This window comes from Macaca thibetana, chromosome 6 (assembly GCF_024542745.1).
Source record: "Macaca thibetana thibetana isolate TM-01 chromosome 6, ASM2454274v1, whole genome shotgun sequence".
NCBI lineage: Eukaryota > Metazoa > Chordata > Mammalia > Primates > Cercopithecidae > Macaca > Macaca thibetana.
Genome location: NC_065583.1, coordinates 143881063 through 143908301, shown reverse-complemented (window position 1 = coordinate 143908301; position 27239 = coordinate 143881063). Strand labels below are relative to the sequence as shown.

The 27239-nt window shown below is 36.5% G+C and overlaps 2 protein-coding genes across 4 annotated transcripts in view; one reads left to right on the top strand and one right to left on the bottom strand.

Annotated features, from left to right (window-relative positions):
- The first annotated feature begins 2378 nt into the window (after nucleotides 1–2378).
- Nucleotides 2379–14390, top strand: SELENOP (selenoprotein P). Of its 2 annotated transcripts, none has more exons than XM_050793469.1 (5): nucleotides 2379–2433; nucleotides 5901–6116; nucleotides 7155–7367; nucleotides 9482–9599; nucleotides 12938–14390. In XM_050793469.1, exons 2-5 carry the CDS (start codon nucleotides 5914–5916, stop codon nucleotides 13547–13549), a joined length of 1146 nt encoding a protein of 381 aa, XP_050649426.1. In that variant the 5' UTR covers nucleotides 2379–2433; nucleotides 5901–5913; the 3' UTR covers nucleotides 13550–14390. The 2 variants fall into 2 exon arrangements, with proteins under 2 accessions (XP_050649426.1, XP_050649427.1); XM_050793470.1 differs by having other exon boundaries at nucleotides 12938–13639.
- The window catches only part of CCDC152 (coiled-coil domain containing 152), a 51021-nt gene continuing 35977 nt past the window's right edge, over nucleotides 12196–27239 (bottom strand). The window contains exons 7-9 of one of the 2 annotated variants that reach the window (XM_050793477.1): nucleotides 17302–17429; nucleotides 14809–14892; nucleotides 12196–14598 (exon numbers count right to left, since the gene is read on the bottom strand). In XM_050793477.1, coding sequence (XP_050649434.1) covers nucleotides 14476–14598; nucleotides 14809–14892; nucleotides 17302–17429 — 335 coding nt within the window. In that variant the 3' untranslated portion in view covers nucleotides 12196–14475. The remainder of the gene's footprint in view (nucleotides 14599–14808; nucleotides 14893–17301; nucleotides 17430–27239) is intronic. The other variant, XM_050793476.1, reaches the window with a different exon arrangement.

The following is a 27239-nucleotide window of genomic DNA, read 5'->3' as shown; positions in this document are numbered from 1 at the left end:
TTTCTTTCTTTTTCTTTCTTTTTTCTTTTCTGATGGAGTTTCTCTTGGCATCCAGGCTGGAGTGCAAGGGCATGATCTCTGCTCACTGCAAACTCCGCTTCCCAGTTTCAAGTGATTCTCCTGCCTCAGCCTCCCAAGTAACTGGGATTACAGGCGCCTGCCATCATGCCTGGCTAATTTTTGTATTTTTAGTAGAGACGGGATTTCACCATGTTGGCCAGGCTGTTCTTGAACTCCTGACCTCAGGTGATCTGCCTGCCTTGGGCTACCAAAGTACTGGGATTACAGGTGTGAGCCACCGCTCCCGGCCCATTTCTTTATTATTATTATTATTATCTTTTTTTAGAGACGTGGTCTTGCTCTGTCGCCCAGGCTGAAGTTCAGTGGTGCAATTGATAGAAACAGGAGAGAGCCAAATGCCGCCCAGGTCATTGTGTACAGGGGGCTTGCCTAAAGATGCCCATAACCAACTGGGGGCCCCTCTGTGCACTGGGAGAATGGGGTGGAGCCACTGGGAATACTCGCCTTATGAAGTGGGGGGGAGCGCAGTCTCTTCAGCTGCTGTGTTGTGGCCTGGTATTCAATCTGTGAGGTGGAAGCCTGTTAGCAGGAACCTCCCATTTTTATTTTTTTTTTGCTGAGAGCTTTCTTTTAATAAATTCCACTCTCCTTGCCTTCCAATGTGTCTGCATGCCTAATTTTTTCTGGTGGTGAGACAAGAACATAGATTTCAGCTGAGCTAAGAAGCAAAAAATCCTGCTTCACAATCATAGCTCATTGCATCCTTGAACTCCTGAGTGCAAGTGATCCCATCTCAACCTCCTGAGTAGCTAAGATTATAGGCATGAGACACCATGCCCTCTAAGAATAAATTCCTTTCAAACATTACAAGCTCCTCATCTTTTCCTTTTGCCACCTGAGGTTTTAGACATACACTGGTCTCAATACACATAATCCTTGGCACTTTCTTTTGAAACCACTGAACACTTGGATGAAATTCTTTTGGGTCAGGAGGTTCCTGCTAAGCCCACGTGTAATGAAAAGAGGACATAGTGAAACACCTGCTTTCTGGTTGCAGATAGATCAATACGACTACTTAAATTTGTCAAGGAAATGAACTACAGGGAGGAATATCTGCTTTGTACAAAGATTTTTAAATGATACTCTTTGAAAAAAATGAGTATGTATAAGTGCATTTTAACTGGATTCTCAAAGAGATCTGGGACCCCAAAAGACAAATAACAACTGTTCAGGGCAAGTAAAGAAAACTTGGATTTCAAATGGTAACCTCCTAATTTGATATAAAGTTTCTTGAAAGGAAGGATAACATCTGAGTGTCTTTGTATTTCCTGCACCTTGTACAACAGTATTCAGCATATAGTAATCAGTAGTAGGGGATTATTTGGAAAAAAATTAATTGATGACAAAAGCAAGGCTTACTCGAAAACCATTGCTATCTAGGAATGACATCATTTGACACTGCTCCTTACCTCACCTACAGTGAGCATGCCAACTTACAAGCGTTACCGGAAAGAATTTACCCCCTTCTGAAATAGTAGGAATTATCTATTTCATTTGTACACCTTGAAATTTCCACACTTTTTCCATGCCCAACTACTACCATTAATTTTTATTTTTATGGTACTTACATTTGTAAAGATTTTATATTCGATTCTCAAAAAATCCTGTGGGATGCATAGGTCTTCTAGGAAGTATGACTTCCGTGACAATAAAAATGAGGCCTGATATCCCTCAGATAGGAAGTCTATTTTTCTATTTCCTTAAATTATAAAGAAAAGAGCAGGGGTCCTGTGAAATCCCATATGAATTCAAATTATACATGTAGAACACAATGGAGGTAAGTCTGTAACAACAGGAGACCAGAGTAACTTGTAACAGCAGGTGACTTTTCTAACAAAGGTCACACAGTGTGGGCTAAGCTAGCACCTCATCACTGCAAAAGGAAGCAAAACAAAAGGAAAAAAAAAACCATTTTCTTTTTCTTTTTCTTTTTTTTTAAAGCAGCAACATAATTCGCTGGCTCAGCAAATGTTTTTCCCTATTACAGTTTAGGGAAGAACGAGACTTGGAGGCCTTGTTTACCCTTAGCCCTTCCTCCCGCCCCCGACTGTACCATTAAATCCTAGATACTGGGGTGACTGAAAAGGATAGGGAATAAATAAGTAATTGTCAAAATGTTTTCCCTATATTATGCATGGCAGGACTTGCTACTTTCTTTTAAGTTGGTAACAATCAGCTCAGGGGTTTGCTCTGGTTGCAAGGTCACTGCAAGAATGAACATTGAACTTTGGACTATACCTGAGGGGTGAGGTAAACAACAGGACTATAAATATCAGAGTATGCGGCTGTGGCTTTGTGGAGCTGCCAGAGTAAAGCAAAGAGCAAGGAAGCAGGCTCGTTGGAAGGGGTTGTGTAAGTAGGAACTTCGTGTTTTCTGACACTTTATTCTTTTAGAGTTTGGTAAATATTTTTTGAGTCTGATAAAATGTTTTTTTCCCATAGAATAGATTTAGAAAACAGGTGGGTAGAGGAAATAAAAAAAATAAAAGAGAAAAAGGATAAAAGTCTGAACTTGGGTGTGGTAGGTGAAGTTCCCAGTGGGCACATTTGACAGTTCTTGATTTCTGCCCTGTCTTCTGCACAGCTGAGAGCAGAGGAAGCTGGAAAAATCCAAACGTTTTATTCTATAATCTGTTGTGATGTTATGTAGGCAGTATTATATGTTCAAATTTAAATATTTTCCACTGAAAGGCAGAGTAAGAACAAATAGGGAAAAAACCCAGCCATTTGGATTGGAAGAGCAGACACTGAAATATGCTCATTCTAGTGTCGTAGAAATGTCCAGGGATATTGTGAGCAGTTTCAGAAAAAAAGGTGGTGGTGGAGTGGGGTACAGCAGGTTCAGTCCACAGTGCAAAAGTGATCACCGTTAAAGAAGCTCAAACCTATGTCACAATTAGGTGGTCTATGATTAAATGCAAAATTTTGTATTTTAAATGGTGAATGAGAGCATTCAGGTGAATTAGGGGCTTTCAGATGCTGGCCTAAAGTTCAGAGGTGGAGGACAGAGAAAGTTTGTGCATTTCCTGCTTTTTAATGAGGAATTTAAAATAAATGTAGGCCTGTATGTGGCCATCAAATCTAAGTTCTGCAATTGAAAAGTGGTGATGTTAGTGAAATTTACAACTACTTTTTCAATTCTTACTGGATTAGCTTCTAGAAAATCCAATTGTGTTATTTATCTTCACTATTTTTGTATAGCTGACAACTATAATTATTAAAGGTTTATTGTGTAAGAAATAATTTTAAGAAAGCAAAATCGAGCAGCCTGTTGATTCTAATGACAGAAGAAATCCATAAGTGTGAACTCTAAGCTACAACTCTCTGCCAATGGGTTATTTTTTCATCAAAAACCTAAATGAGGGAAATGAGTGAAATAGTCTTTTCATTTGTATTCACCATTCAGCTACTTGAAATACATGCTCTGGGCTGGGCACGGTGGCTCACACCTGTAATTCCAGCAGTTTGGGAGGCCGAGGCAGGTGGATCACGAGGTCTGGAGTTTGAGACCAGCCTGGCCCGTCTCTACCAAAAATACAAAAATTAGCTGGGCGTGGTGGTGGGCGCCTGTAATCCCAGCTACTTGGGAGACTGAGGTAGGAGAACTGCTTGAACCGGGGAGGTGAAGGTTGCAGTGAGCTGAGATTGCACTATTGCACTCCAGCCTGGGCGACAGAGCAAGACTCTGTCTCAAAAAAAAAAAAAAAAAAAAAAAAAAGGAAATATGTGCTCTGTGGCAAAGTGAAAAAATCAAATGCTGAATTTTTGTCAAGGTTCTATAACTACTGAATTTGTAGTCTAGGAAGCAGAGAAACCCTAGCCATTCTATTAAGAAATAAAACAGCTTGAATTATTTTTATGTTCTCTTTGGCATCTTAGTGCGTAAACAAAAATAGTTGGCGGCTATAGTTATTACAAGGTGATCTGTCTAAAAACTCTCAATATATTGCAGTAGCTAAGATGTCATGCTTTGGATTTGATGGAACTAGTTTTAATCCAGTCTCTCTTGTGACTGACTTACTCTCTGTGTGATCGTAGACAAGCTACCTAAACTCTTAGCCATGGTTTTTTTCAACTGCAAAAGGGGATAATGGTCACATAATTCTTTTAAGGATTCACTGACATGATATATAAAAGTGCTTAGAGCCACCTGAATATAGTTGTATAAAAGTTAAATAAACGTTAGCTATAATAAGGATAATTGTATTATCATTGTAAATACCATTCTAGAGGAATTTTCTAGAAATAGTCCAAATATATCTTCTTCTTCTTAAAATATTAGAATATTTTAAATGTTAGAATAAGTAGTTGGGGTGGCCTTAAATAAGTAAGTTAATTTGTCCTCTCTCTCTATCTCCCTCTCACCTCACTCTCTCTGTCTAGTTTTTTTCTCTTCCTTTAGTCAAGTTCTTATCAAGATATCATATACAGGTAGGAGTTTCCATGTGTTAAATAATGTGAAAGACAATCAGGGTTAAAAATTCTTCCAGTGCATTAAAGCCCAGATCAATCTGATTTTAGCTTTTCTATTCTCCTCTTAATTCTGGGCTCACTCTAAGTAATTTACCATTAGCTCCCCACCTCCAAAGAAATGCATCTGCTTTTAAAAATCTCAAATCAGTGCTTGAAAATGTATTGCCTTCCCAGTTTTCAAATTGTGTCCTGATCTCTCCCCACAGACTCTTAGATCAAAATGAGCCTGAATTACTTGTGAGGATTTTTCTTTGCTCCTCTCTGCTGAATGTGTTCCTTTTTCTTATTACCTGTCTACAGTTCACCTGTTTTTGAACCTCTCTGTTTAGAGAGCTAGCCCTAGTTTTCAGGATATTTCTAGTCAGGTATTTAAAAACATTTTAACTTCGTTGCTCAGAGGAAGCATCTTTTTACCAAAGAAAGTGCTGTCTAGTCATAGGAATTTTCTAGTCATAGGAACTTTCCAATAAATAGGCTAATTGAGTGTGGATTTCAGTGAGTCTTATATGGTAGAGGGGGCGGTGATGTGCGATATTTCTACTTAGTTAGATACATAGAGCCAGACTTCAAGGAATAAGAGAAACAAAAGGGAGCCATACCCAAGAGATTTATAAATATAGAATGTTTGAACTTGAAGAGCTAAGGGCCCGACATGAGCCACATTCATGTTGGTATACTGTCTTTTCTGCCATCACCTTTCTTCCCTGGTTCTCTTTTTTTGCTGGCTCTTTTCATTTCTGTGCAGAATTCTCTATTTATCCCTTTTTTCTTCTTTTCTTTTTTCTTTCTTTCTTTTTTTTTTTTTTTTTGAGACTGCTCTGTTGCCCAGGCTGGAGTGCAGTAGCGCGATCTCGGCTCACTACAAGCTCCGCCTTCCGGGGTCACACCATTCTCCTGCCTCAGCCTCTGAGTAGCTGCGATTACAGGCGTCTGCCACCACGCCCGGCCAATTATTTTTTTATTTTTTTATTTTTAGTAGAGTTTCACCATGTTAGTCAAGAAGGTCTCGATCCCCTGACCTCATGACCCGCCCGCCTCGTTCTCCCAAAGTGCTGGGATTACAGGCGCGAGCCACCGCGGCCGGCCTATCCCTTTCTTCTTGGAGGATAGAAAGAACAGTCAGAACTTGGTGTGTCTCAAACAAAAGTCAGGTTGTGTTTGCAGAATGTTATGTAAGTTACAGACTTATTTCTATAAGCCACAGTCTGAGCATAACTTTCTGGAGACAGAATTCATGGGCTAGGTATTTTTAGGGAGTGGAATTATGTCTGCAGGATTTATAGAAATTCATAGTTAGGACTGTGAAGTTAACTATGAAGAAGACTGACAGGTTTTCTCTTTTACAGGACAGCCCCAGCAATGTGGAGAAGTCTGGGGCTTGCCCTGGCTCTCTGTCTCCTTCCATCGGGAGGAACAGAGAGCCAGGACCAAAGCTCCTTCTGTAAGCAACCCCCAGCCTGGAGCATAAGAGATCAAGATCCAATGCTAGACTCCAATGGTTCAGTGACTGTGGTCGCTCTTCTTCAAGCCAGCTGATACCTGTGCATACTGCAGGCATCTAAGTAAGACAGTCTTTCTGTGGCTTAAAATACCTTAAGGGGAAGGTTATTAGATACACACATGCATATAGACATAAAAGTGTAAACAATAATTTAAGTCACACTTTTGGAAAAACTATGTGTTTGCACAGAACATATTAGAAGAGAGAAACTAGGATGATAGACACCAAAATGTTTACAGTGGGTTTCCTAGGGTTATGGAAATTTTTTCTTCTTTTTGTGGACCTATATTTTATAACTTCCTACTAAATATGTATTACTTGTGTAATGAAAATGTTCTAAAATGTACTTCTGCAAATAGAACAGTTACTTCAATACAAGAAGCAGAGAAGACTTTTGTCAGAGTAGAAAGAACACTAGGCTTGCTATCAAAGGTTTTGGGTTATTTAACAAATAAATATCAAATATATTTGTTGAGTTATTCACCAGATATTGATTGGGTGGAATTCTCCTTACAGTCATCCAATGGTATCTGTGCAGGATTGGTTCCAGGATCCCCCTCACACACCAAAATCCATGGAGCTCAAATCCCTTATATAAAATGGCATATATAACCTATGCACATATTTTCACATGCTTTAATCATCTCTAGATTACTTATAATACCTAACAGAATGTAAATGCTATGTAAGTAATTTTTATACTGTATTGTTTAGTGAATAATGAATGACATTTAAAAAAGTCTACATGTTCACTACTATAGATGCAGCCATCTTTTTTTTTCCAAATATTTTTTATCTGTGGTTGGTTGAATCCATTCTACCTATAAGATACATTTAAAATATATACACTTCATTGTGCTAATTTGAGAACTAAATGAGCCAATGTTTGTGTAAGCATAAGGTTTTAATTAAGCACAAGTTTTAAGTAATTCTAAAAATTAAAGTTTTAAAATCTTTCACAATAATATAAATAGGTGCAGTATGGATTAGTTAAAAATAAGAAGGAGAGTTTCACATAGAAAATTAAGGAAGAGGGAAAAACCACCAATCAAATCAAATGAGATTATTCATTTTATGTGTTTCTTCCCAAATATTTTAGATTGGAAGAACTGCGAGTAAAACTGGAGAAAGAAGGATATTCTAATATTTCTTATATTGTTGTTAATCATCAAGGAATCTCTTCTCGATTAAAATACACACATCTTAAGAATAAGGTTTCAGAGCATATTCCTGTTTATCAACAAGAAGAAAACCAAACAGATGTCTGGACTCTTTTAAATGGAAGCAAAGATGACTTCCTCATATATGACAGGTTCGTACATACAGACAAACACATCCCAAATTTAAAAATAACTGTTTCGTATCTATTTATTTACTTCCCATCACACATAATAATCTTCTTTACTGTTAAATACAATGCCATATTTCAGTCTTCATCTCATATAATTTCTCTTTAACATTTAGAAGTAAAAATAACTCCTTATTTTTGAAATACTCTCGTTTTAAAAAATTTCTATGACACTATACGCTGCTGGTTTTCCCCACATCCCTCTTCTTTCTCCTTCTCCACACTTCCTCCGCTTCCACCTCCTTATTTTCTTCCTCCCACATTCTTCCTTGGTTTATTCTGTATGTGTTTGTGTTATTCAGGGCTGTATAGGTTTCCTTCTGTTGACACTCTGCACATTTTACCTGAGCAATCTCATCTATCCCTTGATTACAATGACAACATATAGTAGGATGATCCCATATATATATACACAAAGGTGAAACACAATGACTGAACTCCAGACCAGTATATCTACTTCATAGATACATTCACAAACATCTTAAATTCAATTATTCAAATCTGTATTGATTATCTTCTCCTAAAACATGCTTATACTTTCACCTTTGTGTGATTTTTATATACAACCTATTGGAGGCAGATGCAGCCAACCACTAGGGCATATAATCCTATAATTTTCAGACCCTGCACTCCCAGTCATCATCCACCATTTTGCAGGACGTCACAAAAACCATCATGTATGGCAAGCTTGCTGCCATCTACCCCTTCAGAAAACTGTGTGACAGGAATGTATTACTGATTCCTTCCATCACACTTCCCATCTCAGGTCAATAATCAAATTCTATGGGTTCTTAATCTTGAGTATATTTATCTCATATCCATAATTATTATCTCAAGTTACTTCCCAGTGACCACTCCTCTAGATTTTTCCACTAATCTCTTCACTTGATTTCTTCTTGTTTTGTATTTAATAGTAAGTGATTTAAAATAATATATTTGCTTTTGTTTATTGTCAAATAGTTTATAAACTGTTTATTCACATTTATTTTTTTTTGAAATGACTTTTATTTTTGAAATGACTTTTTAAAAAGTAAGGCATGTAAAAGATTTCACCATTCCAGGAGGAAAATACAGAAAATTGATTATCCCTGTAAATTGGCATTTTGGTTAAATAAAAAGAATGACCAATTTGTACATCCTGTACAATTCTAACCTAATTCTTTTGCAAATTAATAACTGTATCTTCTAATTAATTTTAATCTAAATAATTTTAAGGCTACATGCCTGAATTTCTGAACTGTAAAGTGAGTTATCATTTAAGCATGATCTGCACAAATCTACTTTTGATTCTATGAACAAATAAAACATTTATATTTTGAGGGAATCTCAATTCGTGCATTATGCCATTATAAACATTCTTAGTTGGTGCTTTGTTTTCTTTGACTCTCCAGAGTCTGGTGAGCCCTACTTGGTCTCATACTAAATTTTAAAAAATTCACATTTCATTCTTTTAGGCCTTTAAACTTCTAAAATCAGGATAACCTAAAAGTATAATCTTTTGATAGTCACATAAAACCATATATACTAGGTAAAATGTGGGCAAGAAGAACATTTTAACCCCACCATTTCTGACAATGCCACATATTCTAATACTTTCATTGTGCTGAAATTTTCATTGCATTAGACACATTTTTAAATAAATGGGCTACTAGCCAAGGCTTGGAGATCTTTTTGTTATGTGATGATTTCTTGTTGTGTCAAATTTGTGCTGCCTTAGCAGTTATGACAAGCTCAAGTGATTTTCAGAGCCTAATTTATAAGTTAGTGGTTTGGGCACTGGTAGAATTTGTAAGTTAATCACAAAATTGTATTTGACCAAGTCACAATGATGACATTTTTGATATTATATAGTGACATATCTATAACTTCAAAATACTAGCATGTAGTGTTGCTACGACCTGACCTGGTGTGCAGTGACTGAGAGCTCATTTGTAGCTCTCACCCGAAGAAATTTAGTAAAGGGGTGAAAGGGTCTTAGTTATAACCATTAAACCTATAACGCCTATCCCAGACTGTATTTGAGTAAGATCATGATACAGAAAATATTATAATGACATTGTATTTGTCCTTTTTCTTAGATGTGGCCTTCTTGTATATCATCTTGGTTTGCCTTTTTCCTTCCTAACTTTGCCGTATGTAGAAGAAGCCATTAAGATTGTTTACTGTGAAAAGAAATGTGGAAACTGCTCTCTCACGGTATTTTTCTGAATTATTTTTCTGGGGAGAAAAGAGGAAATCTTTTAAGAGATTATCATGAAACACTAACTTATTTAGATAACTCAATGCTTTTGCAGGCATACTAAAATAAATAACAATAATTTTTATAATTAAACACATATCCTGTCATCTAACCTTTACTTTATTTATTTATTATTATTATTATTTTTGAGAGGGAGTCTCGCTCTGTCGTCCAGGCTGGAGTGCAGTGGCGTGATCTCGGCTCACTGCAAGCTCCGCCTCCTGGGTTCACGCCAACTCTCCTGCCTCAGTCTCCCGAGTAGCTGGGACTACAGGTGCCTGCCACTATACTCGGCTAATTTTTTGTATTTTTAGTAGAGACGGGGTTTCACCCTGTTAGCCAGGATGGTCTTGATCTCCAGACCTTGTGATACGCCCGCCTGGGCCTCCCAAAGTGCTGGGATTACAGGCGTGAGCCACCGCGCCCGGCCTAACCTCTACTTTAAAATATCTTTTGAAGATCGATGTTGATGCCTTTATCTAGAAGGGCTTTAGAAATTAAAAGTCAATGTATTGTATTTCAGTTACCACCAAATGATGTTGCATGAGCATAAGCACTCAAAGAATTTAGTCAACACAAAAAAGCAACATTATTGTAGTATCCTGAACTTGTTAGCACAAGAACGTAGCAGTAGCAAAGCTTACCCACAGCATTACTTGGCATGGAACTGGGGCCAGAGACTACTTAATTTATTGAAGATGCAAGACTATCACATTTTTCCTGAAGCCCTTCCACTGTCTGCCCATCTGCAGTTTGAGTTTACTTCAGAATGGAATAAGTTTTCTACTCATTACTGATATTTATTTCCTAACAACCACGAAAATATTTCTTCCTTGTTATGAGAACTATATTTAAATCTTTTTTAAATATAAAAGGCACTCAAAGAATTTAATTTGTATTAACTAGACTTGTTTTCCTTCATAACAAAAAGGAAAATAATTCTAAACAATGTTCCATTGATAGGTCAGATTGGGAAAATTTGAACTTAGGTTTAAAAACAATTCTCAATTTTATTTGTAGGTTGTATTTCCTTCAGATTTTCCCCAGCTCTAAAGAAAGCTGCCTCAAATTTTTAACAAATTTAATTAATTAATTAATTAAGTTGTTAAGGAGTACAACAAGTTACTTACTCTAGTTATGTAATTTTCACATTTTAACCTTTATAATGATCTTTTGAGGGTTATTTTACTACTTTTAAAGATGAGGAGACTGAGGTAATGGAAGAAATACTAAGAGTAATGACAGAAAAGTACTAACTCAACCTGTACTAAGCTTTTATTAAATACTAACTATAATGATTCCTCGTATTTTGGGATTATTTCTGTATTTCTCATTTGTGCAAATGCTTGATAGTTATAAATATGCCCAGTTATATTGAAAAAGTCAGTACAAGTTATCAAAATATGCTTAAAATGTGTGGATCATCTGTAAATACGAATTACAGATGAGACACTATTATTATCTGATATGCCAAATCAAATTGGAGTTTTTCTATTTCATTGTCTCCTAGATACCACTGATTATATGACATATTATCTTATGTACTATTTAGGAAAAAAAAAGCTGCTAAATTAATTAAAGTAGGATACAGTGAGAAAACACCACCAACAGTGTGGTACATTCTAATTTTAGAGATATTAAAATCTAAAGAAATAAGCATCACAGAATCAGTAAAATATAGTAATTCATTTCTGAAATTAGACTACTGGCAAGGTGCGGTGGCCCATGCCTGTAATCCCAGCACTTTGGGAGGCCGAGGTGGATGAATCACGAGATCAAGAGATCGAGACCATCCTGGCCAACATGGTGAAACGCCATCTCTTCTAAAAATACAAAAATTAGCTGGGCCTGGCGGCACATATCTGTAATCCCAGCTGCTTGGGAGGCTGAGGCAGGAGAATCACTTGAACCTGGGAGGCGGAGGTTGCAGTGAGCCGAGGTAGTGCCACTGCACTCTAGCCTGGCGAAAAAGCCAGAATCTGTCTCTAAATAAATAAGCAAATAAACGAAAGAAATTAGACTACTACTATGGGTATTTGTGTTTGTTTAAACCTTGAACACTTTGAACATTATACAATATATTTTAAACATATATCAAATTGTTTATAACTTTGGAAGCAAACACTATTAGCTTCTAATGTAGAAGTAATTCAGAAATAACCAAATAAAGTGCCACTTAGTAGTTGTATGCTAAAATTTAATTAAATTTATAACCTTTTAAAACCTTTAAAACATCAAAAGCATATCACTTAGTGAGTCTTTGGGTTTCTAAGTTGATTTTGCAATTTTATTTACAAATTAGTCTTAGATTGAGATTTAATGTTACATTTCTGTATCTATAGGTTTTGATTCTCTGATTGGTAGGTACCACAAAACAATAAAGACTTCCAGTAAATTAAAGAACTAGGATCATGCAGAATGGATATTACGGTCAGTGGGAGTCAGGCAGTAATTTGCTATTTTCAGCTGACAGCCTTATGGTAGGGAGACATTAGAAAAGCTTTGGTGAAGTTCAGAACGTTTCCTGGCATAGGATGAAGTATGAAAAACTAACACATTTGAGCAGAGTTTATTAGCATTTTTGAATTATCAGAGATAAATTAATATTAGATTACAGTATCATATAGTATTAGATGAGATGCACTGTTGACACAGGTGCAGAAGTTTCCATAGAGTTCAACTGATTTTCTTATTTTTTTTGTTTTTTTGAGATAGGGTCTGACTCTGTCACCCAGGCTGGAGTGCAGTGGCACCATCTGAGCTCACTGCAACCTCCACCTTGTGGGCTCAAACAATCCTCCCACCTCAGCCTCCCAAGTAGCTGGGACTACAGGCATGTGCCTCCACGCCCAGCTAATTTTTGTATATTTTGCAGAGACGCGGTCTCGCCATGTTGCCCAGGCTGGTCTCCGACTCCTGAGCCCAAGCAATCTGCTCGCCTTGGCCTCCCAAAGTGCTGGGATTACAGGCATGAGCCACCATGCTCGGCCCAGGTCAACTGAATTTAGGATTTGATATTAAATTGATTTTCCTGCAATCTAAGTTCCTTTTGCCAGTTTACTTCATTTGCTTCTGCAAATATAAGTACAGTGGTTTGGCTTTCTTTTTAAGCCTTTAATAAAATGTCTAGGTGTTGAGACTAACATCAGACTCTTTCTCATTAATATAATAAAAAGCGAGCTCGATTCTAATTAACTACTTAGAATTTCACATATGTTAGCTCTACAAATCATTTTTCATGCATTATTCCTATATCTATAAACTTGCTAATAAGTGATTTATAAATTTGTTCCAGACTCTCAAAGATGAAGACTTTTGTAAAAGTGTATCTTTGGCTACTGTGGATGAAACAGTTGAAGCTCCACAGCCCCATTACCATCATGAGCATCATCACAATCAGGGACATCAGCACCTTGGCAGCAGTGAGCTTTCAGAGAATCAGCAACCAGGAGCACCAGATGCTCCTACTCATCCTGCTCCTCCAGGCCTTCATCACCACCATAAGCACAAGGGTCAACATAGGCAGGGTCACCCAGAGAGCTGAGATATGCCAGGAAGTGAAGGTTTACAACATCTACATAAGAAGCTCTGACGAAAGAGATGTATAAATCAATTACTCTGTAAATTGCCCAAAGATTCAGAGCTGGCTCCTAGGAGCTGATGCTGCCATTGTCGACATCTGATATTTGAAAAAACAGGGTCTGCAATCACCTGACAGTGTAAAGAAAACCTCCCATCTTTATGTAGCTGACAGGGACTTTTGGCAGAGGAGAACATAACTGAATCTTGTCAGTGACGTTTGCCTCCAGCTGCCTGACAAATAAGTCAGCAGCTTGTACCCACAGAAGTCAGTACCAATTGACGCTGAAAGAGTAAGGCAAAAAAGTGAGAATGATCTTCAAACTAAATATTTGAAATAGGACATACTCCCCAAATCAGTCTAGACACAATTTCATTTCCAGCACTTTTAGAAACGACCAAATTAGTAAACCAGAAATCGAAATTAGATTTGTGCAAACATGAAGAAATCTACTGGATTGGCTTCCAGATTTTAAATTTTATGTCATAGAAATATTGACTCAAACCATATTTTTTATGATGGGGCAACTGAAAGGTGATTGCAGCTTTTGGTTAATATGTCTTTTTTTTTCTTTTTCCAGTGTTCTATTTGCTTTAATGAGAATAGAAACGTAAACTATGACCTAGGGGTTTCTGTTGGATAGTTAGCAATTTAGAATGGAGGAAGAACAACAAAGACATGCTTTCCATTTTTTTCTTTACTTATCTCTCAAAACAATATTATCCTTGTCTTTTCAATCTTACACTTTTAACTAATAAGTGGATTTTGTATTTTAAGATCCAGAAATACTTAGCACATGAATATTTTGCTATAAAAGCATATATAACTATGTTTTAAATATCCATTTATCTTCTGTATATCTAAGACTTATATCATTTTTACTATCACACATGAACAAAGCCTTTGTCTCTTTCTTTCTCTAATGTTGTATCACACTCATCTAAAACTTGAGTGGCTGTCTTAAAAGATATAAGGGGAAAGATAAAGAATATTGTCTGTCTCTATATTGCTTAGTAAGTATTTCCATAGTCAATGATGGTTTAATAGGTAAACCAAACCCTATAAACCTGACCTCCTTTACGGTTAATACTATTAAGCAAGAATGCAGTACACAATTGGATACAGTATGGATTTGTCCAAATAAATTCAATAAAAACCTTAAAGCTGACTTTTTTGTTATGTAGGCTATATGTGTATATTGAAACTTTCTATTGCTTTTAAATAAATACCAACTAATGAATTTACTGCTAAGCTCAAAACCGTCTACGCTTAAGGTGAGAATCTTTGTCAACAGAAAGGCGTTGCTCTAAATCTCGAATGGTATTATGAAGAATTGCAATCTCCTTGTTTTTTTCTTCTTGAAAATGTTGCAGTTTCTAAACAAAACAAAAAATTTGTTATTACAATTCAGAAATAATGAAATTTAGTACAAGGAACAACAAAATAACAATAAAGAGATACACTTCTGCTATAAATTGGTATTTAAAAAAATACCTTACATTGTTAATAAGAATTAGATGATTTTTATAGAAACATGCTTAGAAAGTTTTCTTAAGCAACGAATAATGAGAGGAAAACTCACATACCCTTCTGTAGATACTTTGTGGCAAAGCAGTAGAATCCGGATATGATTTTGATTTAGTCTGAACTCTTGCTAGTTTGGCATCAAACTGAATCAAATTGAAAAAGTTATTGAAACTCTAGACAATTAGAAACAATTGTTTCTATAATTATAGTCCATGATATCCTTTGACATGTAATCTGTAATTTAGGTGTAAATTACAACAATAGACAATAGAAAAATCTTTCTTTAAGAAATAATTTTTCAGAAAGAGCGAAAAACAGAAAAACAAGATTATTGCATGGTAAAATTACCTGGAGAGGTTTTTTTTTTCTTTTCTTTTTTTAAAAGTACCAAATGCCTGGGCACTACTTTAGAGATTCTGGTGTGCAGCTAGCATCATTTTTTTCTCAAAACATCATGTGATTCTACAGTGCAGTCAGGGTTTAGAATCTAGTTTAACTTAAAGATAGGTAAAAATATTTTTACATTAAAATGAGTGCATTATGAAGAAAATGTAATAAACAGTCATGGGAGAAAACCTCACATAGCTTTCTGCAGGAACTTTGAGGCTAAACAGTAGAATTTGAATACGATCTTGTCGATATAGTTTGAACCCTTGCTGGTTTGAATTAAACTGAATCAGATTTAAAAAGTTCTCATAGGCCATTCTTACAGGTCAGATTTTTTGTTTTTGCACAATATTCCATTGTATAACTCTTCTCTTCAGATTTAGTTAACATAGCCTCTCTGAGGACTAAGAATAAACTCTGAGATTATGTTCTGGTTTGAGGAGAGAAATGGTTAGGTACAATGAAAACAAATAACAAGGAGCTCTGTATACTAGTTAAATAATAGACCAGTGATAAGGCCCAAATGGCAAACAAAATGCGAATTTCCAGACAGAGGAGGATTAGAAGTTGGTGGTAGATCTTGAAACATGGCCTATTAATTTCATTTGGCCATTCAGCCTTTCCTGTGGTTTGTGGTACACTTGTGGTAGCAGCAGCAGCAAAGAGCATCTAAAGTCAACATCAGTCCTCTTTCTGCCCAATGATTACACATGGTACCTCACCAAGTACCCTGGGGATTCCAAAGTTTCAGGAATATGAATAGTATGTGATTTTAATTAAGACTTGTGAATTCTTACAAGGTAAAATGAAAGCTGGGGTGGGGGCAAGCAACGGAAGAATGATGGAAGGGTAGATTGATAGAGTCTAGAAAAAATTTAAAGGACAAATATTTTGTCAAAGTACATTTGAGATTGTGATATCTGGTTAAGAGAACTACTCAAGACTGTTTTTTTGTTTTTGTTTTTGTTTTGTTTTTTGAGACAGAGTTTCGTTCTGTTGCCCAGGTTGGAGTGCAGTGGTGTAATCTCAGCTCACTGCTAAGTTGCCTCCCAGGTTCAAGTGATTCTCCTGCCTCAGCCTCCTGAGTAGCTGGGATTACAGGTGTCCGCCATCATGCCTGGCTATTTTTTGTATTTTTTTAGTACAGGCGGCTTTCACCATGTTGGCCAGGTAGGTCTGGAACTCCTGACCTCAGGTGATCCTCCTGCCTCGGCCTGCCAAAGTGCTGGGATTAAAGGTGTGAACCACCGCAGCCGACTTACTCAAGACTCTTGAGCAAAGAGCTAGAGACTCAGCCTTTGAGATGCCCTATTTGAAGTCCCTTTAAGAAATTTTTTTAGGAATTTGGTTTGTTTGCCCCAAGGATATATATTCTTCCAGAAAGTCATTAGGAAGAAATTTGTCCTTTTTATGAGAAATAAAGCTAAAGAAATTTCTAGTTGGTTGCTGGGATTCGAAAAATTTCTGCTGGGACGAGAATAATGTGAAGCGCTACAAACATTCTTCCCATGCTGGAATGGTAGAAATTATGAAACCCGCATAGAATTTACCATAAAATGCAGATAATCCTTGAGTTTTCTGTCGGAGAAATGTGAGTGCTAAAAATACAACAGCTAAAATAAAGTTTCACTGTATTGGTTTAATAGCCAATTAGATACACTGAAGATAGAATTAGTAAGCTGGAGAATAGGTTAGAAGAAAATATCTACCCTGAGACAGGGAAAAACAAGAAAATGACATATACAGAAAAGAGCATATGAGATATAGGAACTGGTAGTAAAGTCTATGAAAGGCTGTTGTCTCTCACCTAGTGTTGGGCCTAAAGTTGCTGCAGTCAGAAAGGCCTGCAGTTAAAAAGAAAAGTTGGATGTCAAGTGGGAAACACTGAGAAGAAAAGTTCTCAGAGGAAGCAATATCCTTTCTAAAAACCAGGACCTTTGGAACAACTCAAGGGTCCACTTTCAGGTCAAGTACTGAAAGGCAATGCAGATGACAATTGTATGGTATGTGATTACTGCAATCATTTGATGGAGAATAAGCATGTGTGAAGCCCTCTCACAGAATTGCTTCTAATCCTAAAATGTATCTCACTGTGATGAAAAACAATCAAAGTACAGTTTAGACTAAGGGGTGTGTCCTCAAGTTTAGCAGACTCAAACACTTACCTCTAGCTGTAGCTTGATTATTTCATTTTGCTTTTCTTTTTCTTGACTTCTTAGCTTTGCATTTAACTCTGAAATTTCCATCTCCTTTTTCTCTATTAGTTCTTTGTGCTTTTCTTCGTTTAATTCAACTGGATAAAATGAAATAAATAAAATTCATTCATTAAAAATTTCAAAAGTATTATAAGCTTGTATTTCTTTAGTGCTTAAAATCATTCCTAAGAAAGTAAATTTTATTAGTGAAACATATTTTAGAAATGGTTTACGTATAGAATAGCTTTTCTATATTTTTTACAAGACCCTGAATAATGTTTGAGACACACAGGTCACTTGCCAAATATTTTTGAATGAATAAGGTAATTTAAACTATTAAACATCAAAGTACTAGAAAATAAATGGAAGATACAGTGGTTGAAGAGGGACACAAAGCCTGAGTTTCTAGGTATGAAGGCTCAAACTACTGGATGACCAGAGCTACATGAAGTCCCTGCTATACTATTCCATATGATCAGGCCATTCTCATGTTCACATCATGTCTTTATGCTTTATCAAATTTCTTCTTCTCCCAACTTTCTTATTCCTGTTAATGACACCATGACATCTAGGATGAGAGGCTCAAGAAAATCTTTGATTTTTAACGAGAAAGGAGACAGTCTATAAGCCCCACAAATGAAGGGCTTCCTAGCTTTCTGATATATTTAGATAATAAACTTGTAGATTCTACTCTGTATGATTTAAGACCTTTGAAATCGGTTGAAATTTGCCTTTTCATTTATGACATGGTCAACTTTCTTAAATGTTCCATGCACACTTGAAAATAATACATATTCTGCACTTATTGGGTATATTATTTATGTCAATTAGTATCAGTTGTTTATTTTGTTGTTTAAATTTTCTATATCATTACTAATTTTGCATATTTGTATGTACTTTTCTACCACTAAAAGGTGAATTAAAGTCTCTATGATTGTGGATTTGTCTGTCACCTACTAGTTCTGCAAATTTTATTTGGTGCATACACATTTAGAATTGTTGTTTTATTTCCATGGTAGATCGAACACTTTACATCATAAAATATCCACCTTTTGCTCTAGTATTGCTTCTTGCTTTAAAGCATATTTTGTCCAATATTAGTATAGCTATGCCAGCTTCATGTTGGCTATGATTTGCATGATACATTCTTTTCCATCTTTTATTTTAAATCTTTCTATAGCTCTGTATTTTAGGTATATTGAAAGCAGCATAGTAGCAGATTTTAATATTTATTCAATCTGGCAATCTTTGTCTTTTAATTGGAAATTCATTCAAGTTTAATTTAATGCATTTAGTAATATATTTGGGTTTAAATCAACTAGCTTATTATTTGTTGGCTTTTACATTTTGTGTTCATTTCTCTCTCTTTTCTTATCTTCATTTGCACAGAATAACTATTTTTACTTCCTTTTTTCCTCCTTTATTAGATTGATAATGATTAGCTTGATAAATAATCTTTTATTCTTTCTTTAGTGGTTACCTTAGAGTTTATAACATGCATACTTGACTTATTAGAATTTAATAAAATTAGTAGTTTTATCACTTTATGGACACGATACAAACCTTAAAAACTTTAACTCCATTTATTCCCCCTTTTATCTTTGGTGTTTTTGTACTATGTTAATTTAGCTAAATTAGAACTATGTTTCCCAGAATTCCCTTTTTCTATATGTTCTAAGGTAGAGTTAGCCATAAGAGAAACGTCCACAAGATTTGAAAGATGGAAGTATAGCAAGAACTAATTTGCTCTGATGTTTAGTATAGGATGCTGGGCAGTGTTTCAGTTCACACGTGGTGTTGCTGGCCTTCTGGCTCACCAAATCAGCAGCTATTATTTTTTGAAGGCCAGTGTAGAGCCCCAGGGAACGCTGCAATTTATACAAGTTGTCATTTATCAATGGATCATCTCAGTGATAAGGAAAAACATTTGGTTCCACAACTTCTTAAGCTCCCACCAGATTTCTTTTTTTAGTTGCTAGAAGTCTCAGGCCAGGTGTCCTTGAAGCTCAATGGTGTAGGGCACCATCTTTTCCTGCAAGTTGTCATGTCATTAAGGTTGAAGGAGGTAGAAGAAAGATGCAAATTCCAGTTCGTTCTCAGTATTTCCACTTGACATCCAACTTTTCTTTTTACCTGCAGGCCTTTCTGACTGCAACTTTAGGCCCAACACTAGACGAGAGACAACAGCCTTTCATAGACTTTACTACCAGTTCCTATGTCTCACATGCTCTTTTCTGTATATGTTGTTTTCTTGCTTCTCCCTGTCTCAAAGTAGATATTTTCTTCTAACCTGTTCTCCAGCTTACTAATTCTATCTTCAGTGTATCTAATTGGCTATTAAACCAATACAGTGAAACTTTATTTTTACCTACTATGTTTTCAGCACTTACATTTCCATCTATTTCTCTAGCATAATTTTCAGTTCTCCATAAAAATTCCCCAAGTCCAGTTGAGCTTGGTGGCTGACACCTGTAATCCCAGCACTTTGGGAGGCTGAGGCGGGTGGATCACCTGAGGTCAGGAGTTCAAGACCAGCCTGGCCAACATGGTGAAATTCTATCTCTACTAAAAATACAAAAATTAGCCGGGCATGGTGATGTGTGCCTGTGGGCCCAGCTACTCGGGAGGCTGATGCAGAAGAATCGCTTGAACCTGGGAGGTGGAGGTTGCAATGAGCTGAGATGGTAACACTGCACTCCAGCCTGGGTGACAGAGTGAGACTGTGTCTCCAAAAAAAAAAAAAAAAAAAAAAAATCCCCAAGTTCTTTACTTCTTTGATTATATTAATCAGAGTCATTGTAAATTATATATCTGATAATGCCATTATCTGGATCATAAATGAATTTATTTCCTTTTAAAAATGTTTATAATTGAGCTTGCTTAGGTTTTCATATTTTTAAAGTCAGATTTACTGCAGCATAATTCATATATAGCAAAATCTCTCTCTGTATATAAAGGTGTACAGTTTGATGAGTTTCAAGAACCATATACAAGAATCTAACCATCAACATAATCAGGTAAAATTTTTCTGTCATTTCAAAAGGAGCCCTTGTGCCCCTTTATAATCTATCCTTTTGCTCAAATACTGGCAAACCTTGATCTGATTTTTGTCACCATAATTTTCTCTTTTTCAAGAATGTTGTATAAACTGAATTATATAGTGTGTGGACTTTTGTGTCTGGCTTGTTTGATTTAGCATATTGCTTCTGAAGTGATCATATTGTTGAATGTATCAGTAGTTTGTTCCTTTTATTGCTGAGTAATTTCTATTACATGGATGTACCATGATTTGTTTATTTATGTTAATGGATTTGCTCGATTTCAGGTTTGGGCCATGATGAATAAAGTTGCTGTAAACATTCACAAGCAGGACTTTGTGTACACATATGCTTTCATTCCTCTTGGGTAAATACCCAGGAGTGCGAATGCTGGGTCAGATGGTGTGTTATGTGGCAGCCATGACAATGAGCCTCTCAGATCTCAGGAATCCTAACTGATCACTTGCCCCAGCTCCTGCACTCTAAAATCCATTCCTACATTTAAGCTGAGGCCATGCTTCTATGGTTGCAACTAGTCAATGACAAGGTATGGAAGGAATATTACTGTGGGCCAATTCTTGAGAGATGTGGGATTCATTCACAGGTGAATTTGGATCAATGACTCTCCAGGGGCTTTACCTAACTTAGGACCGCACTGTAGCCTAAGACTTTTAAAAACCTAATCTTTCTTTCTCTCTTTCCTTCACAGAAGTTAGAGCTGCATTATGGATTGGCAGCTTACCTGGCTTTCTCTAATTCCCTCCCCATTTCTTCTCATAAGCATTCCTCCCAAAATAAATCTCTTGAATGTCTACTCCCATCTTGATGTTTCCTTCTTTAAGGACCTGAACTAGCACAAGGAAACAGGTATAATGGGGTTCTAAGATTGGCTCACTTACCACTTTCTGGGCAATGAGGAAGCCATCCTTAGTGGTATGTGGAGTACTGGTAGTTCCTAGTATACAATGGTGTTACAATTACTACAGATTTCACTAGAAGTAATCTGGAAAGATGTCCTGGTGGTGGTGGGGAATGCCTTGCAAGGCATTAATTATCATTAAGACATTTGAAATATGGATGAAAATAATGCCCACAAAGCCAGTAGAGTTACCTGGTTACTGCTAAATTAAACTGATGTTCTACTAAAGGATAATGAGAAATTGAGGGCTGCTAGCAAAAGGGTACAGAATTAAAGAATAAATGTGAGAGTGAGAGATCTCTTTGGTAGCTTACAAACATGCTCTTACCTCTGGTAATGAAACATCAAACACAACTAAGCAACAGAAAAATCTAATAGATTTGAAGAACTCCAGAGATGTTTAAATGCTTAGCCAAAGCAGGTCTACTATGATAAAATTTGGACCCTGGTTGGAAAGACCTGAGATTCTGAAAAACAGAATGGAAATACTTGGATGGATGCCTCTGAGGATGCTAGCTCTAAAGATTTCCCTAAGCACTTGGAGTCTGAAGAGGTGGCCCACTCTTTCCTAGTAAAAGCTAGCAATTCCCCTGTGGTGGAGGATGCAGAGGCTCCTCTCAGAAGCTGCCTCAATCTCCTCTTTTGGCTGCTAGGCCAATAACTAGGGTCAAGATGCACCATAACTTGGCTGGGAGATAAGGGAGAAAAGTGATTATATCTAAAAGTATCAACAAGAATTATTTAGGTTGTATTAGGAAGAGCTATGTGAGTACCCCTGAGAACAGATTTTGAGGCTGCTGGATCAAAGAATATAGAAAGTAAGACTAGGTAAGCAAGAATTCATTGACTCAACATTACTCTTTAGGGACAACAGACATAACATCCTAGCAAGGGCCTCAGGAGATGTGGCAAATGCTCTGCTAGAGTGGCCTTAAACCTCTAAAGAAAGCAATGATCAAAGCTGAGTGAAGTGAAAATATCTGAGCTGCCTGACAGATAGTAAAGAAAGAAATAAGGAGGCTGTAGAAAGTTGGCATGCTAGTATGAATATATTACATGAGGTAAGTCAACCTACAAAAGGATTATGTTCTTCAGGATGGTCCAGAAGACACATTATTAGCCGAGGCCACCAGAAATGTGCTGGTGAGGGGTAAAAAAGTATCACAAAAAATTCAGTGGTCAGTCTCCTTTGCAAGCCAGTGTTGACAGTAAAATAGGTTGCCATAGAGCTAGATTCATTAATATCCATGGGGATGGGATGCCTCTCCACCACAAAGTAATAAATGCCAGATGATAGAGCTTAACTGCCAAAAGGCAGGAGACCACAATTACCAAATTACCAGGAAGGCTGGAGAGTAGCCAAAAAGACTTGATGTGAAGATAGTTGTAGAGATAGTTAATAGATGGACAACCAATTCTGCTTAACAGGTACTATAATTTAAAAAAATCAAAAATGGAAGAACACAAGGCTTAGGGTACATGCCTTAATTAAAAAATTATCATTCTTTTCTCGGTTTCCAGACCTGACCCAATTTTGGGATCTGGAACCCATTGGCTAAGTATATGGTCAGGTCACCAGGAAGAACACTTAAATACTTCTAGGTATCCCTTTAGGAAGAGAGGCCAACAAGAACTATAGAAGACTTGCTACATGAACTCATGTAGAGAAGAAACTAGTGTAGTACAGTAGGTGGAGTGTTGTAGCCATGATAATACACCTTTCAGATCTCCAATTTCAGAGAGCATAACTGGCTCACTGGGTTCATGACCATGTTTATGCTGAGGTCATACTTCTCAAGACCTACTCCCAGTCAATGACTGAACTTGATAGGGCTATGAAGGCAAGCTTATTCCTGAAAGTTGCAGAACTCATTTAATAGGCAAATTGGGCTCAACTTTGTTGAAACTTTTATAGAAATATGTCACAATCTAACACTTTCCCTACCCAAGATTCCTTCCTTTCTTCTCTTCTTCACGGAGGTTAAACATGTATTACAGACTGACAGCTTACCTAGTCTCTCCTGGTTCCCTTCCCATTTACTCTCACAAATTTTTTCCCCAATAAACTTCTCAAATGTCTAACCCTGTCTTGGCATCTGTTTCACAGAGGACCCAAGTTAACTCATTGCATTTATTAAAAACTGCCAAACTATTTTTAAAGTGACTGTACCATTTTATAGTGCCACTAATAATGTTTCAGAGTTCCAGTTGCTCCATTTGGCATTATCAACATGGCACTGATAATTTTTAAGACTTTACCTGTTCTAAAAGATGTGAGGTTTTAATTTGCATTTCCCTACCTACTAATTATGTTGAATATCTTTTCACGGCTTATTTTTTTATCTGTTTGTCTCTGAACTTGAACTCCCGAACTCAGGTAATCTGCCGGCCTTGGCCTCCTAAAGTGCTGGGACTACAGGTGTAAGCCACCATGCCTAGCCCTTCACCTGTATGTCTCTGGAATAGTAACTGTTCAAATATTTTTGCCATTTCCTTGTTGAGTTGACTTCTTCTTATTGAATTCTTAGTGTTCTTTATGTATTTTTGGATACAAATCCTTTATCAAATGTCCATTTGCAAGTCTATGGATTGTCTTTTCATTTTCTTAACAGTATTAAAGAACATAAATTAATAACTTTGATGAAGTCCAATTTATAACTTTTGCCTTTATTGTTTGTGCTTTTTGTTGCTTTCCAAGAAGTTGTGCCTAACTCAAGATCACAAAGATAATCTCTTATGCTTTCTTCTGGTAATTTTACAGATGTAGGTTTTACATGTAACTTATTACTCATTTTAAGTTAATTGTTGCATATGATGTGCATAAAGATAGGCTCATTAAGGAAGGTTTTCAACAACCATATATATAAAACCAATTAACCCTCAACATAGGCTTATGAGATCTGCTTTACTGACGGAGGAAAATTTCATTAGTGAAATTATATTCAATATGCTTTACATATACATAAAAATTATTAATTATACATTTAATACTAATTTTAATTTTATAAGAATACAAACTATTTCACATTAGATAACATTAAGTGTAAATACTAGGAACCAAATTTAGAAATGTTGTATTTACATACATAAATGTATAGGAAGGTACAAATCCCAAATTAAAATGCATCGAGGGGCCAGGTGCAGTGACTCATGCCTGTAATCTCAGCGCTTTGGGAGGCTGAGGCAGGTGCATTACTTGAGGTTGGGAGTTCGAGACCACCCTGGCCAACATGGCTGCCTAGGAATGTTGGATGCTACTTCTCCTCAAAAAGATCAAAGTTACTTGTGAATGGACGTGTTCTGAAAGGAAAACTGAGGGGAGAGAGCCAGTACCTGTCAGAGAGCCCACAGGAAGAAGCCAAAGTGCAGAAAACGAAGGCAGCAAGAGTCTAGCAGAGATCAACACCAAAGGAACTCAGAGCCCTGCAGAGGGAAAGGGTAAGTGAGGGTACTTCTTGGCTTCCCTCACTCCTGCAACAATCTGCTGACTGTCAAACTACTAAGGAGGTCCTCTGCCCTTGTGACACTGGGCAATACTGTTGGTGGTCATTTAGGAACTTCCTGAGGAAAGAAAACCAGGTGGCTAGCTCATGTAGGCATGCCTGTGTATGCCTCAGGCCTGGACTGAGATGGTGGGTGCTGTACTGGTTGTGAACCTGTTGTGGGCCACTGCTGCTGCCCAAGGGATCTCTGTCTTTGCATCACCATACCACCAAATCCCCTGCAAATATACCCCACAACCTGCTCTGAGTTTGGCAAGCACGGGGAGCCAGCAGGTCCATGGAAGCTACAGGACCATGTAGGCACAACTTCTTGGAAAGCAACAAAAAGCACAAACAATAAAGGCAAAAGTTATAAATTGGACTTCATCAAAGTTATTACGTTCTTTAATACTGTTAAGAAAATGAAAAGACAATCCATAGACTTGCAAATGGATATTTGATAAAGGATTTATATCCAAAAATATATAAAGAACACTAAGAATTCAATAAGAAGAAGTCAAACAACTCAACAAGGAAATGGCAAAAATATCTGGACAGTTACTATTCCAGAGACATACAGATGAAGGGCCACGCATGGTGGCTCTTGCCTGTAGTCCCAGCACTTTGGAAGGCCAAGGCAGGCAGATTACCTGAGGTTGGGAGTTTGAGTTCAGAAGTCTAAAAAGAGGACCTCAGTCTCTTCTGGCTTGTAAGGCTTCTGTAGGAAGCCTACTGTGTTAGCCTGATTGGATTTCATTTATAGGTAATTTGGCTATTTTCTCTAGCTGCCTTTGAGGGTTTTTTTTTTTTTTTTGGCATTGACCTTAAATAGTCTAATGATTATATGGCAGACTTCTTACAGAAGCCTTACAAGTCAGAAGAGACTGAGGTCCTCATTTTAGCCTTCTTAAAGAAAACAACAATAACAACAACAAAACGCCATCCAAGAATTTTATATCCACCAAACAAGGGAGGAGAAATAAAGTCTTTTCCCAATAAGTAAGTGCTAAAGGAATTCATCATTACCAGACCAGACCTACAAGAAATGCTCAAAGGAGTTTTAAACATGGAAACAAAAGGACAACACTTGCTACCATAAAAGCACGCATAAGTACAAAGTTCACAGATCCTATAAAGCAATTAAACAACTGAGACTATAAAGCTCACTAACAACAGTCTAATGGGAACAAAATCTCACATATAAATATTAATCATAAACAGCCTAAATATTCCACTTAAAATATACAGATTGGCAAATTGGGTTAATAAAACAAGACTAAACCATCTATTGACTTCAAGAGACTCATCCTATGTGTAATAACACCATAGGTTCAAAGTAAAGGGGTGACAAAAGATCTACCATTCAAATAGAAAATGAAAAAGAACAGGGGTTGATATTCTTGTATCAATTAAAACACTTTAAACCAACAACAGTAAAAAAAAGACAAAGAAGGGTATTATATAATGATAATTGCTTCAATTCAGCAAGATATAATTATGTAACTACTATTATATAATGATAAAGACTTCAATTCAACAAGAAGATTTAACAAGCAGATTTAACTGTGCCCAACACTGGAACACCCAGATTTATAAAACGAATATTACTAAACCTAAGAAAATAGATAGACAGCTATACAATAGTAGTGGAGTTATCAATGCCCCATTGACAGATAAAGAATTCAAAATATGGATTGCAAGGAAACTCAAAGAGATCCAAGAGTAAGTTGAAAACCAACATAGAGAAACCAGGAAAATGATTCAGGATATGAAAGAGGAGGTAGCTACATTTTAAAAAGAAAAAGAAAACAAAAACTTCTGGAATTAAAAAATTCACTAAAGGAATTTTAAAATACAGTTGAGAGTTTTAGCAACAGACTAGACCAAGCAGAAGGCATAATTTAAAAGCCTGGAGACTAGTCTACTGGATCATGGAGGCTGAAAAATAATAAAGAAACTCTGGACTTAAATTGGACTTTTGACCAAATGAACCTAATAGACATCTACAGAACACTCCACTCAACAACTGCAGAATATACATTTTTTCTCATCTGTGCATACAACATTCTCTAAAATTGACCATATGCTTGATCATAAAACAAGTCTCAATAATTTTTTAATAAAATTATATCAAATGTATATATGGACCATAATGGAATAAAATTAGAAATCCGTACCAAAAGAAACTTGCAAAACCGCACAAATACATTGAAACCAAAAAACTTGCTCCTGGTTGACTTTTGGGTAAAAGACAATAACAAAAAAACAGAAATAAAAACTTATTTTGAAACAAAAGAAAATGCAGTCATAACATGTCAAAACCTCTAGGATACAGAAAAAGTAGTATTAGGAGGAAAGTTTATAGCACTAAATGCCTACCTGAAGAAGATAGATGTAACGTTAACAACCTAATGTTGCACCTAAATGAACTAGAAAAACAAGACCAAACCAAACTCAAAGGTAGCAGAA